The 14,036-nt window shown below is 51.2% G+C and overlaps 3 protein-coding genes across 3 annotated transcripts; all 3 read left to right on the top strand.

Moving 5' to 3' along the window:
* Nucleotides 1-3,486: 3,486 nt before the first annotated feature.
* On the top strand, nucleotides 3,487-4,420 carry BBA_09955 (dsp1-1-like protein; the record flags this gene model as incomplete). The annotated part of the gene is made up of 2 exons (XM_008605052.1): nucleotides 3,487-3,545; nucleotides 3,607-4,420. 2 exons carry the CDS (start codon nucleotides 3,487-3,489, stop codon nucleotides 4,418-4,420), a joined length of 873 nt encoding a protein of 290 aa, XP_008603274.1.
* Nucleotides 4,421-5,864: 1,444 nt separating this feature from the next.
* BBA_09954 (C2H2 finger domain protein, putative) lies at nucleotides 5,865-8,478 on the top strand (the record flags this gene model as incomplete). Its single annotated transcript, XM_008605051.1, has 6 exons — nucleotides 5,865-5,870; nucleotides 6,202-6,221; nucleotides 6,368-6,395; nucleotides 6,548-6,688; nucleotides 6,838-6,939; nucleotides 7,030-8,478. The coding sequence occupies 6 exons, from the start codon at nucleotides 5,865-5,867 to the stop codon at nucleotides 8,476-8,478; spliced, it is 1,746 nt and encodes a 581-aa protein (XP_008603273.1).
* A 3,165-nt stretch (nucleotides 8,479-11,643) lies between these two features.
* On the top strand, nucleotides 11,644-13,544 carry BBA_09953 (HET domain protein; the record flags this gene model as incomplete). Its single annotated transcript, XM_008605050.1, has 3 exons — nucleotides 11,644-12,273; nucleotides 12,322-13,451; nucleotides 13,508-13,544. The coding sequence occupies 3 exons, from the start codon at nucleotides 11,644-11,646 to the stop codon at nucleotides 13,542-13,544; spliced, it is 1,797 nt and encodes a 598-aa protein (XP_008603272.1).
* Between the last annotated feature and the right edge of the window lie 492 nt (nucleotides 13,545-14,036).

Raw genomic sequence — 14,036 nt, 5'->3', positions numbered from 1 at the left:
TTGATTTTTGGGTTAGCGCGGGCCAGATGCAGACTGTCTCGCAACAATCTCCTCTACGTGTTCTAGGGAGGCGTTTGAGCCAGTACATCACTCATTGAGCCTACAAAGATTCTTGTGGCGACATGAATCTATGTCTGCTGGGCCACCATATTCTCCCAGCGAATTTCTCTATCCTGGCTGTGTAGCGAATTAATCAGCCAGTCGCTTGGAAACTAGTGCTTGTTTCTTGTCTCGCAATCATTGCAACAAGGAATAAGGTAGTTTATTCTTGAGTTCCGTCACTTATGGAAAGATTCTATTGTAATTTCTTTCCCCACGGATATTTTGCAGCCCCCATAGAGATGATTAAATCCAATGAAACTATATATTTATAATAGTGTCCAGGTAGATGAAAGAGAGCCAAATGCAAAAACCACACCGCTCCTTGCGATGCGCTCCATCGACGCGGCAGAGTACGCTCCCGCTATTGCTGTATTTGGCCTTGGAGAGGGATACCTCGCTCTTGCCCTCGTTTACGCGCATTTCTATCCTCGATCGTTTTCGAATGTTAGACGCTGCCTGCTTAAAGCTGCTTCTGTCATTTACCTCCTGGTCTCGGCTACATTCATCACGGCATTTTTCATCACTCGTCGGATATCGAGAACACATACGCCTGCATTTGTGTTATTCTGCGGCTGGGAGGTTATTAATGGGCTTTGCCTTGGAGCGGAAATTGTACGAGTTGCTGAGCATTGAGTTAGACAAATACTAATCATGGGTTTAGATATATTTTTGGCTTTTCATATGTCCATTCCAGGGTGTCTGGATACTCGGATTCGGGGTAGTATGTATTGGCCTGCCCACCGCCGCCATTCTGGGTACAGGGCTTTGGTGCTACTATACCATGCAAAGGCAGTGGCTTTGGATATTCATCCCCTTCTTATGCGGAGTCTTGACAATTACAGGCGCTTGCTGCACCAACGATGCGGCTCCAGCTTATGCACGCTATCGACGACATTGGGAATATCTCATATTACCTGTGCTGCCAGGGCTTGGGCTCGGGTTTGCGGCCGCTGCTATACCCGCTGAACAGGCACTCAGACTGCAACAATTACAGTACGTGCTTCAGTCAATGATTGGTTTCCTGTTCATATATTTGTTCCAGGGAAAGGGGCTGGTATCCGAACACAGGTCCAACACACAGGCCAAGAAGGCGGGCCAAGCTCCACGGGACGGAACTTCACTTCAACTCGGGCAGTCCCGCCAGAGGCTGATCCTGGAGAATGTGAACCTGGAACAAATCACTACTGGGGATCTTGAAAGCCTGCTATCGGAGGAGGGGCTGGACGTACCTGGGGTTCTTGAAAGCTCGGGGGAGAGGCTGGATATACCGGTGAAGGCCGAGGGAGGCGAGCCACGCCCAGACAGTACGACGCTGCCAGAAATAATTAGATATCCTTACTTGCTCTAAATTCAAGAGATCTATATTCACTAATTTTTTATCTATGCTCCTTTTGACTATTAGCTCATGTTGTAAGGAAAACGTATACGGGTGACCTCTGCACAGAGTGCACCGCGGGTGCCGATACCACAGAGGTGAATGTGCTTGCCGTAGCCGCGTGTACTGACTGCCCGTTTCGCTCCTGTGGAAGGCATTTTCTCTTTACTTGCAAAGTGAAAGGTAATACCTCTGTTGAAACTTTGTTAACACCGACCAGCCCCATCAGGGAGCCGCGCAACTGCATCAACTGCATCGAGTACACGGCCAAAGATTCTACGGAGACTTGGGACGACACAACGCTTAGTTGTTCCGCTAATACTTCTGGCTGCCACGCTGGCAGTGGCGTCAGGCATTATCCAGCCTGCACAAGCACAAGCCCTGCAGAATATGCAGCATATTTGCTACTGTGTACTTGGTACCTTGATAGTCACAAGAAGCAGGAAGGGTCTATTTCTACCTCAACAGACTGCGAGCCAGTTAAGAGAGGGATCGGTAGGATTTTAGTAATTTGAAATACAGTAGTGTTTATAAATACACCAGTAACACCCATTACTTCTACTATAGCTACAACTACTGTGTGTGCTCTATACACTATGGCTATCCATTACCTCTTAGGTACTGATCAGGATAGAGAGGTAGTCTATCTTATCTGCTTTTTCTTTACTGTGCTAATAGTGAATAGGTTGCCAACGTAATCAAGCTAGAGCTCTGGATAGGCAAAATCCACTGTGTTCTACAGGACTGCCTACCAAAATACGACACAGCACTCGCATTGAACAACAATTACGCCGTTTTCGCCACGGCCTTTGACGCACAGACATATAACGACTGTGACGAAGCTAATCTATCCAAAGCTTGCGAAATACTTAGGGGTTCCGAGAAGAAGTTAGGGAGCTTGAAGACGCCACTGGAGAGTGTCTCAAAAGGTGCATACATTGGCATTCGCGCAGGAACCGAGATTTTGGTACTTGCAAGGTACGGCGCCTCCGTCAAACCAATTGTACAATTATCACGCACTTTGGAGTCAGCAGAGGAAGATGTATGGGTCACACTCTCCTATATTTCAATAGCTGATACAGATGGTCAACATCACCAGTCAGAGACGCATTTGGGATACAGGAGCATATAAAGTGCAGGCCTGCGTGAGCAGCCTGAAAACAGTACAGCAAAAAATTGATCTTTCGTGAATAGTTTGATCTACAGCATTACCATTGAGTTGATGAGCGTACTTGAAAGCATCAAAACTGTAGTTCTCTCGGCAATTGGTAACGTCTTTTGCATTGCTCGTACATCTTACGGCGCTGTCTTGGCGATCATAAGCCACTGCCTAGGCCAAGGAATTACAGCCAGCAAGAGATCAACTGCATCAAATGCATCAAATGCATCCAAATCGCTGGAGTGGCGATCTTGGTATCTACGATAGCCACCCTGTTGTTTTCCGGTCAATGTCTAGGCTGGATCTATTACAAGGTTGTTATTCAGTGTGGGATCTGCGCTGCACTCTTGATGGCAAGACCGTGACTGGACTGTCAATGATTCGGCTGTTACCATCAGCGACAAGTCTCAAGCTCAGCTACATGAGGATAAGGTGGCTGGGCTACCGGATTGTTTCTACCCATTGCAGCGCCATTACACCCGTGCCAGCAAGCCAAAGCTGCAGCACCGACCTTGAGGTACCTAAAGGAAATTGGTATATATCTCAGAGATCGGGCACTCCGATGAGGAGTCACTTCAAAATGTGGCTAAGGTCTGCGGGAAGTTATGTTCGAAAAATACTTTTGAACTGCCCACCGTTCTTAACGATACGATGTTGCCTGATCTGCTTGCCAAGTTCACAATTATGGAGGTAGCTCGCAAATCACTGCCGCCAAGTGATAAGACCTGTTAGCACCTTGACACTTGTAGATAGAGGTAAAGGTCTAGTCTTAATTGATTCATCTGTTTATTACTGTTACCGCTACTGCATGTGACAAGCCGACAAGTCGACGGCTAGCTAGGCTGATAGAATGGCTACTCTGCATTTATTACATGAGGACACCGAGGCCGCCCGTTTCGATGCACACAAGTATATAAAACTAAGGGTCCTCTTCTGTTTCCGAATTTGATCCTCACGAGACTCTCCTTAGACTCCGCCACATTGACTCCACGAGAAGCCGCAGCGAGCACCACATTAGAGCCGTCGACTTTGCAAAGTTGTTCGTCTCGATTTCTGATCTCGCCCTCACCCAGAAGAAGGCACCAACTACGTGTAATCTTGGCTCCTCATGTTATCCTAGCGAGCAGGGCATGTTCCAGATGGTTGTCTCCTCCAGATCTGCCCCCTGCGATGCCCAGCCCGCAGAGTCTCTCATCTCAGAGAGTGCCATCGACTCGGCTACCGACGACGATTACGTTGAGAGCGCTATTGACGATGACGACTCTTCGGATTGGGAGGACTTTGTGCAAGACAGCGGCAAATCGAGAGTTGACGCGAAGTTCTTCCAGCGCGTTGAGTCTAAGGCCAACCTGGTCTCCCACCGTTCGCTCATCAGTCTTATGCTTGCGCAGACAGAACGGGTGCCAAAAGAATATCAGCAACAATCATCCCACTCTGCCTGTGCCGTCGTGCGATCGCGCGCTGGACCCAGTGGGCGAACAGCCCTGGGCGTCTCTCCCAACGATTCCGATGAGGGTCCACTGATGCTGAAGGGCACGCGTCCTTCCGTTCTCCAGCCTCTCATCGAGGCGCCACGGTCCAGCGCCCGATCTATTGTCACCCCTACCAACGTGCACGCTCAAGCAGTCCTGTTGCCGCGCACTCGCTGCAACGTGCTTGCCACCGAGCTCCCCCAGTTCCCTGAGAAGCCCTTTCTAAAGAAGAGCGAGGACGCCAACGCAAGCAGTCTGAATCAGCATTTCATTACGGACGCGTTTGACGGCTACCATTCCAAAGGCTGGTGATAGCCATGTATATAGTTTTTAAGCCATGATAAGGGTCTTAGCGGTGGCTAGTATCTACAGCCATCTTCTATACACAGACCAGTCATTGTCAATTAGTTTGCTAGCCGGCCCATCGTGTAGCCCATTGCCCACGAACGTCATGTCCTATCCAAGTTTGCGATCTAGGAAGCCATAATGTCATTTTCAGTCATTTGCATGCTTCCGGTGGCCATCTTTAAGGCGGGACCTTGGAGACTAGGCAATAGTCAGTGCAGAGGGATTTCGAGCACCAAGACTGACGCAAAATACACAGTCCAGTATCTTGGTGGGTGACAGGCCTTGCGAGTCATCCATGCAAGTAATGAGCCATTGCTCCGGCAATGCAGGAACCGTTTCCATCTGTCAGCTACGCGGACATTGTGTGCACGGAATGCCTAAGTCCGAGTTTGCAGTGCATAAAGCGGCAGAGCACCCAAAGAGCTCTGCTCTCGCATGCATGCATATCAAGCCAGCATCACTTCAAGGTACTAGCTCGCGGCGCGGAACCCTCCCAGAGGCTTTTCCGGGGAGCCCCTGCTGAGTCGCGTCGCCAGAAAGGAGGGCACGGTGTCTGACCCCGTGGTGTAGAACCACGCCATGCGTACCTCGAGTGCAAGCCTGGTCTTGTGTGGTTCAGCTAATCAATAGTCACCGTGCTTTCCTGAACGCATCCCATTACTGTGGCTTGTAGGTGTTGAGTGGTAGTGATTAGACATAGCACCACTCCTCCCAATGAAGCGTTGTACCGGCCTCTTGCCCCGAGAGCTGCAGCCTCTGGTCAGTTGATAATAAGCAGTCTTGCCATCGCTTCGCCACCAATCGGCCATTTTAGGCCTCTTTTCTTGACTCGCTGAGTTTGCTGTGTCTCGTTTGCTTCCCGTTGTTTCTCTTTTCTTCTGTCTTATTCCATCTGCGTCCATCGCAACACTCATCATGGTGGCGATCGAGTTTTTGCTCAACGAGGATACTAGCAGCACAGCTGCCATGCCATATCCCGACTCTCAGCATCAACATCACAACCGGGTACGAAAAGTTCTGCCATGTTATGAATCAGAGTTGGCCTTGTGACGGGGCTAACAGACTACAGCCTCCATATAAAGATCAGAGAATTGACGCCCGTCCTCATCATCAGAACAACATCAATCGATCGACCCTAAGGAGCCATCAATCGAAAATCGACTTCGATGCGATTTCTCCTTTATAGGCTGCGGGTCTCAGTCCAAAACGTGCAGAAAATGGAAAGATCATATGCAAAGAAAGCAGTTAGGCTTCAATTACGTTTGCCCAACCTGCGGTTATGAGACGGGCTTGAATTAGAATCTCAAAGTGCACATCTCGCAGAATACCCATCCCTTGTACTGGGAGTCAGTTGCCAACGATGCGTTTCGTAGCAGTCCGCTGCCAACAGAGTTACATTGTCCTCAAAATGATTGTAAGAAACTATTCGTAGGAGAGAGTGCCTGAGTTCAATGCGTTAGCCATGCTTGGTGGCATATACGCAAAAATCGGTATCAGGACTTGAAATTCCAGTCTTCTTTGGGAGGATACATCCGGCGCCAGACCGTCATCGCCTGCCATAGTTGCTATCATAGAAACATCAATGTACAATGCCCCATGTTTGAACATATCCCCGACCATCCCGCTGGTGTGCTGACCCCCTGAGAAACAGTGCAACGGCCGGCGCCCAGCGCGCTCATTCTGCGACGCCAGGGCCGTTGAACGCGAGTGACATCGTGCCTATGATGGCTAACACGCCTGGACAGCTCAGTAGCACGGAGGTTGTGTAAGTCGTCTCGCAGCTTAAGGGCGAGCCGAATTTACAAACAGTGTTCTACGTGCTCGAGAGCGCCGTCAACGGCGGGCCGTGAGAACCTCGCACGAGGGCTTGGGACGCTTGGTACAAATAATACTAATCACATTATACAAAAGACTCATGGAGACGATCCTTAGGCTGAGCGTGAGTTGGCTTCGGTGCCGGGGTGGAGGAATTATTGCGACAGATATAGTTGAAAGGGTATGAGTTATCTAAACGCATGTTTATCACGTTGTCTATGTAAATCGATTAGTTACTCTGTACCAGCTATTAAATACATTCTAAGGATACCTTAGACCGACACTGATAAAGAAGCTGTCTCCGGCACTATCACTAACCGGAGTTCTCATTTTACCAGGAGTCTAATTCGCCGTTCCATGACCGGTCACATAGCGGGCCACGGTCATGCTGCAGGGGTGGATAGCCGTGTATTCGTTGTAAGTAATCAGACTCGCCGTCGTTTCGCCAACCGCCGTTCTAATTCTCTCCCTTTCCCTATCCATCCGTTGCTTCACTGAACCGCCCGTTCTTTTCTCTTTTCATCGGCTCTCGGGACACTTCAGTCCTTCTGATAACTGACTCTCAGTGCATGGAGCCCGCCGGGAAAAGGCGCAAGCTTGCCCCAAAGCTCAACGCCTCTGCTTCCTTCCCCTCAGGCCCTCGCTCTAAGCTCTATCAGCATGAACCGGTATGTCTGGATCCCCCTTGCCTCCCTCCGTCTTTCTGGCCTCCACCAGCATTGCCGTTTCTCTTGCCAGCCCTGGCTAACGTGCTCCAGCGTCACATAGTTCCAGATGCGCCTCACCACAGCCGACGCCATGAGTTTGAGGCCTTAAAACGTCACTTGCACGATGCCGCCATGATCATCAACCGCCAAACATCACAACTAAACACCTCTTACGCAAACGTCTCCCTGTTACCGGAGTCCTTATCCGATGCCGCCTCGCCAGAAGCAACCCGCACTCTAGGCGGTCCGCATGGCCTAACGCCAGGCTCGAAATTGACCTTTGATGAAGCTCGTGTTCTGGTTTGCACTACCTTTGTCGGTAATGCCACTCCTGACATGTCGGATTTCCGCAGCTGGCTGTGCAATACACCACCCTTAGCCGCTCAAACCACTATCGAGGGAGTATTTTTAGGTCCTCCTACTGTGTTGCTTCTGTCTATGTCCACGTCTCTCTGGGCTAGCGTTCAGCATGATAAGATCTGGAACTACTTGGGCAATATAACCTCGTGTAATCTGGCTTCTCTATACAGCAAGATGGTTGGCGCACCCGCCACCTCCACCGCAGTAACCGAACCGAGCACCGCGACAACGATGGCTCCCGAGGCGGCCAAGGATGAACGACCAGATGAACAAACGATCCCAATCGCTAAAATTCATCAGTCACTGGCAGCCAACGGACTAGAGCAGCTTAAGGCCCTTAGCCACGTCCGTCACCGAAGCGGCGACGCTGCTGTCAACACTTCTCCCCAACGCGCCGTTTTGCCCGTTGCTATGCCGGCCTTACACCCTGGCTTCCGAAATTTGACTCGTTCAGAGCCAATGCCTGTGCTGGATAGTGGCACAGGATCTACGGGGGCTAGGATGAGACGTATGCTTGGAAAGCCTGACATTCGATGTGCACACTGCAGTCATACGCCATTTAAAGATGCATCCTCTCTAAGGAAACACATAGCCGCCGCGCACACACGCCCGTTTCCCTGCGCATTCTACTTTGCAGGGTGTACGAGCATCTTCGGATCTAAGAACGAGTGGAAACGCCATATTGCCTCACAGCACCTCTGCTTACAGTACTATCGCTGCTCTATCTGTTCACAAACTACCTCAGAGGGGAAGGATATTGAGTTCAATCGCAAGGATCTATTCACGCAGCACCTTCGGCGCATGCACGCTCCTTTCAAGAGAGCCCTCACCAGAGGGGAAAACGGTCAACAACAGTCGGAAAGGAACATGCAGCAGGCCTGCCTCAAACAGCGAAGGCGTCCACCGCAGCGATCCAGCTGCTCGAAACCCGGCTGTGTGAAAACTTTTGAGGGCCCGACTGCCTGGGACGAATGGACAGCGCATGTCGGTCGGCACATGGAAAAGGGCGAAGGCGAAAATCTTGGCGTCGATGACTTGCTTCTGCGCTATGCCCTCGATGAAGGCATTATTGAGAAGGTCGGCGACAAAGGGTACCAACTTTGTAAGAGCCACACTTCGTTGCGGGAAGGTGAACCGTGATGGTTGCCGCAAGGAAAGGGCCATGGTCAAGAATTAGCCTCAGGCGTTGGCTGGGGAGCTGCACAAGGCCAGTATTTCGTACTTCGATCCAGTCCAGTAATGGAGCTCTGCGACGAATCTGCTGTGTCAATATTTCGATAGAGACGTACCGGGGGATTTACGTGATAGCGCAACAGTGCTTCTGTCAGTCCTTGCGACCCATTGAAATTACTGTTGTTCACATGTACGATGTGGGTCACTACTCCAACATATCACTAAAACTCAGTTCGCTATCTATCAATGATACCGACCCGACTCGCTTCTCACCGGCGAATAGGAGTTGCGCGTACTATACCGCAAAGAGTGCGGCTAATCAGGCCGCGCAGAATTGCCACCTGGGCGAGTGCCTGGCTCGCTCTCGACCCCAGAGGCTGACCCAACGTTGGAAGATGTTCATGGCTTGAGCCCAATTAACTTTGCCAAATAAGGAGATGAAGGTTTGCATCGGTCTGGACCGATGAATATTGAAATCATTGACGACACGATCTATTAGAATCTGTGTTAATGCTTCATAATTTCGAGCCTTATCCATCCATCGTAAGCAGAATATTAATGATGCATTTAAAGGAGCGACAGTTCTCACATTCCGCCATGGTGCATGCATCGTTGAACCTGCATCCGCCATCGCAACACTGACCCGCGAGCGGGGGTTTGTTGCCCCTGCCCCAGCAGAGCAAACGTGACCTACCGCGCCACTCATCTGTTTACATTCTATTCCCCAGAGTCCTACGCCATCACGAACACCACCAGCCTCGAATGACGCTGACCGAGGAACAGCTCAAAGTCATCGCGGATTATTCACTTGGTGACTCGCTTCCCGTGTCTCGGACAAGGTGTGTCATTTAGAAGGATCTAAAGACACATAGCGCAACGATATCGCCACTGTCCTGTCCATTTTGATTGGAACCTTCAGCAGCATTTTCCATTCATCAGAAGGAAATAGCGATGCGGCAGGCAGGCAGTTTCATACAGCAAGTTTGGGGAAATTCATGGCAGGAGTCTTGGTAGAATCTGTAGATATTCTTGTAACCATACTATAAGCTATATGCATATATCAGGCCAACATCAGCGGCTTACGTTATCCTATGACAGGCTCCGCCCCCTCTACAGTCGCGTGGGTGCCCCTGTAGGGGCCGCCGGGTCGGCGCAGCCAATCTTGTTTATGCGTGTTGGCCGCCAGCTTCTTTAACCATTATTGCCACCACGATGTCCAAGAAAGAAATCGAAGATCTTAAAAAGCAGCTTAGGGAAAGCTAGGGTGTGAGAGGAGAACGAGCGACGCGAAAAGGAAACAGAGCGACGCAAAAACCGAAAGACGACTTTAGCGGAGTACTTGCATAATTGTCACTTCGACCTTTACCAAAAATTCAGGCTCGCTGGCGCTTCGGAGAGCTCTACTGGCCTCGCAACCTCGGTCGACGGCAAATACTATCCTAAGTGGCTTCGCCCGGGGCGCATGCATGGAGTCTTAGCTTGGATGACAACCTCAAGCCGCACGGGATTGCACCAGACGACTGGTCCGCTGCTGTGCGCATTTGCCACTAGGCAAAAAGTGGGTGGTACATCTTCGCAACAGCGAAAGAAGTCAGCTACGCAGCTCACGTAGTCCAAATCGCAAACGCACATAGATATCGTGGAATTTTTATATCTATGGTACAGTACTCATGGCTCTCTATCTGTTCAAAGGCTCTTCCACTTTGTGAGGCTTGACGCGGGTCGATACAGGTGCCTTTACTCCATGACGTAAGAATACGTAGTGCATGAGTGAGGTTTGCAGTGTGAGCACGAATCTCCCAATTTAAAGCAACCACACGATACAATTATAGCAAGAGTCCTCTGGCAATCGTAGCCACACCTCAGGGCATGGAGGGGAATATTAGTGCGTTAGCGGGAATAATTTCGATCGGTGAGCGGCCCCAGGCACAGACACGGTAATCGCAGGTTCGTACTCGAAGGTGGGGTTCTCTGGAATACTGACTCCGGGGGATCGGACACAACTCCAACCCCGCTAGCGGGTGGTACCTTATTTCTGGCAATGAGAATTACAAAGGCAAAGTGTCGCAAGAGCACGGAGACATCAAAGAAAGCATAGGAGCGCCAGTGTCGGCAACCAGAGAGGCGGCAAAATAGTAGTTCAAAGCATGAACAGCCAATAGTACGTTGTATTAAAGGCAAAAATAGGCAGCAGCGAAAATCCTGCGTGGGCTGCTGAGCGACCTATAAAGAGCGAGCTCTAGTCAGCTTGTTCAACGTTGCTGTTCGCATTGCGGCTCAGTCTTTCACAGGACGGGTGACTAGTGGATAAGACAGCGCTACCCAGTGTGCCCCAGCAACCCTCCCAAGAGAATCCCGTAAAGGCCAAAGGCAGTATTAATTTTGTAGTGCGGACGCGTTGGACCTAACCAGTTAGGTTGCGACAGCATCACCCGCCACTTGCGGACAGTTGCTTTATTTTACTTGCTCACCTCAAGACCAAAGGTGTTTTCCAGTCTCTCCCTGCTCAAGCAGTCGAGAAGTGACCATCTTGAAGCTGCCCTCTAATATATCACCGATCTGGGCCGATAAGAAAAATCTATTAGCGTCTACAACGTGTAGCTTCGGGTCGTAGTTCCCTTTGCTAGCCACGGTCCAACGTTTTTACCTAAGTTTGTGCCACCGTCCCCTTCAAGTATATCACTTTCTTCGTCTGAGCTTGATTCATCAGCAATCCACACAAGCTCACGGATGGCTTGCTCAGTAACAGGGTAACCATCTGCGTCCCTTAGCCACATGAACATACTTCGCGTCATTGACCGAGAGCAGTCTTGATCGCGAGAGGGGGTCCATGGTGCTGCAAAATAGATCATGTTTACTTTGGCGTTAGAAACATATTGAAGGACGGCCTGCACTGGGTGTGCATCGTTTTTATCAGCCCTTCCGCATCCCGCTGCGTCCCATCTCACAACAATGTGTAAGTGGCCTGCATAAAAAGCGCCTTAGCAGGTTGCCTCCGCCACGTTGCATGCATAGCCTAACCCATGTGATCTTGCAGGCAGCCACTCAGAATAATTGCAGACCGAGACTTTCGCGTTGTATTTATCCAGATCTAAACTTAATAAGTAGGAAAAAACGAAATGACACCCTAGGATGAGGACATTTAGACTCGTCAACACTGCCACCTGGGCAGTTGAGTCTTTTGAGATTGGACAGGCGCCGCCCTATCTAGCCATTTCTCACGCCTGGTCGGACTGCATCTTTCCCAAACATGGGAACTTTGGCCAGTCATTCGGCAGCGGTGCCATTAGGCAAACGATCCAACAACGAGGTCTCCATCAAGTGGGATACTGCTGGATCGACCTATTCTGCATCATTCAAGACTCCGAGGACGACATGTGCGAGCAGATGCCGCTCATGAGCCACATATATGGCGATGCCAAAGTCGTCTTAATCATCCTTACAAACAAACTAAACCTGACGCAAGAGCAAGTCGACCACGGCTCGGCCGAGCTGGACGAGGCCCTCGCTATCTGGGACGCGGAGTCATGGACAGACGAAGGTGCCAGAGAGTACTGGGTCCTTGGGCCTGGGCGAGCCAAGCTTGTGCAAGCCATGGAAGTACTCTCCCGCTTCACGAGCGCCGCCTGGGGCACGCGCGTCTGGACGCTGCAGGAGTATTTGCTCGCGGCGGATGTCCTGTGGATCGGCGCCGATCTGGAGCCCGTCTCGATCAGCGATGAGCTCTTTGTCGCCATCCCCAGGCTCTGCGAGGAGTGGGAGGTTGCGGAGTGCACGAGCCGAGGTGACCCAGCGACGAACAGGTTTTAGCTGCTCTTTTCTCACTTCTCCGGCATGGCGGCGCGGCGCACCGGCGCGACGGACCCGACGCGGGTGATGGAGATGTTCGGCAACCGGCGGGCCTTCCTCCCCGTCGACGAGGTGTACGGCGCCATGGCCGTCTCGACCGTCGAGATCGGCGTCCGGCCGCGCGAGTCGAGGGAGAGCGCGTGGAGGAGGTGGACGCAGGCGGCGCTTGCGGCCGGGCACCTGCGCTGGCTGATGGTGCCCCCTGCCATGCCGGCTGCCGGCGACGACGCCGCTGAGCTTACGTGCGAGGGTGTTCCCTGCCCGAAGCGACACATGCTGTCGGCTGCCTCAGGGCTGGACGCCGTGACGCCGTACGGGCCGGTGATTGTCTCCGAAAATACGGTGCGCTTCGCCGCGCGACGAATCGGAACTTGTACCGTTCTGCATAAACTTGGTCCGGTGTACCGGTGCAGCAGCGATTTCGTACATCGCGACCTGACTCTCATTCTCTACGCTCGCGGCGTTTGGTCATCCGCCATCGACATCGCCGTCGCATTCGGCGCTGGGCGATACTCTAACAAGCAAATCATCATGATTGCGCAGATCCTTGCAAACAATTACCAGCGTGCGCTTCACTTCATCAAGAAACGCGCGGAAAACAAGTTCTATCCCATATTAGAGTCAGAGCGGTACAGGTTCGTCTGGGCTGATCTTATGCAGCTACAGTCGCAGTCTGTCATGGACACGCTCAACTTTGGCTTTGGACATCTCATTCGCGTCAAGTGTCCCGCGACGCATATACCATTCGTAACGGTGCTAGCCACGAATGGACGCTGCCCAGATGGTGACCTCGTGGCGTTTGACTGCAACGCTCGGAGCGGTGACCGGCGCCACACGCTGTTGATAGCAGAGAGGTCGGCCGCCGACGCGCAGAAGCAGGACGGCGACCCTGATGCTCCGTGGCACAAAGCTGGAGTTACGATTTCGGTGGGCAAAGACTACGCGACTGCGTGGGATCTCATCCCGCTTTCTGAGATCAGCGTCGGAGGATTGAATTGCAAAGTTTGCAAACAGGATTCTGCTCCCGATGGTGCTGTACGGACACCGATCGCAACTCCAAGCCCTAGACGCGATTATGCTAGGAATATGCGGTAAGTGTTGCGGAAACGTCGCAGGAATGACATGCAGAAGAAGATTGTCAAAATAGTCTTCAGATTGAAGACATCAAGTGCTGCGAGCAATGAGCTGTCTTCAAATTTGCCCACAAGAATGCATGCGGGAAGCGGCTGATTCCAAATTTGGATCGCCTCCACAGTCCATCAATGTCGATGTAGTTAGAAGATTAAATTATTCCATTCACCTGAGATACCTTCGCTGTGGCCTATCCCAGCTGCAAGGAAACGGAAACTTGGCCACGGCCTTCTTGGCATGACTGCCTGCAACGTGTATTGCAGCTGTACCAACTGCACTTAGGGTGTTCAATAGGATTGGCCAATATAAAGTCCCGAAAGCTGTGACGGTACAAGGGCACGAGCATGGTCGAGTGCAACTTGGATGAAGTGATTATTCACAAGGAGAAAGAGAGAGTTTAAGAAGGAAGCTCTCGCCAGAAGCTATTTACACGAAATTAAGGTGTGGCAGTCGATGAGACGCGATACCCTGACAAAAGTGACCGATGAAATTGGTATAACTTGGCTTAGCATTAAGGTTATCAAGTTGAATAAAGGGAAGAAAAA

Source organism: Beauveria bassiana (assembly GCF_000280675.1).
Source record: "Beauveria bassiana ARSEF 2860 unplaced genomic scaffold BBA_S00077, whole genome shotgun sequence".
Taxonomy (NCBI): Eukaryota; Fungi; Ascomycota; class Sordariomycetes; order Hypocreales; family Cordycipitaceae; genus Beauveria; species Beauveria bassiana.
This window is presented reverse-complemented; position numbering and strand designations above follow the sequence as displayed.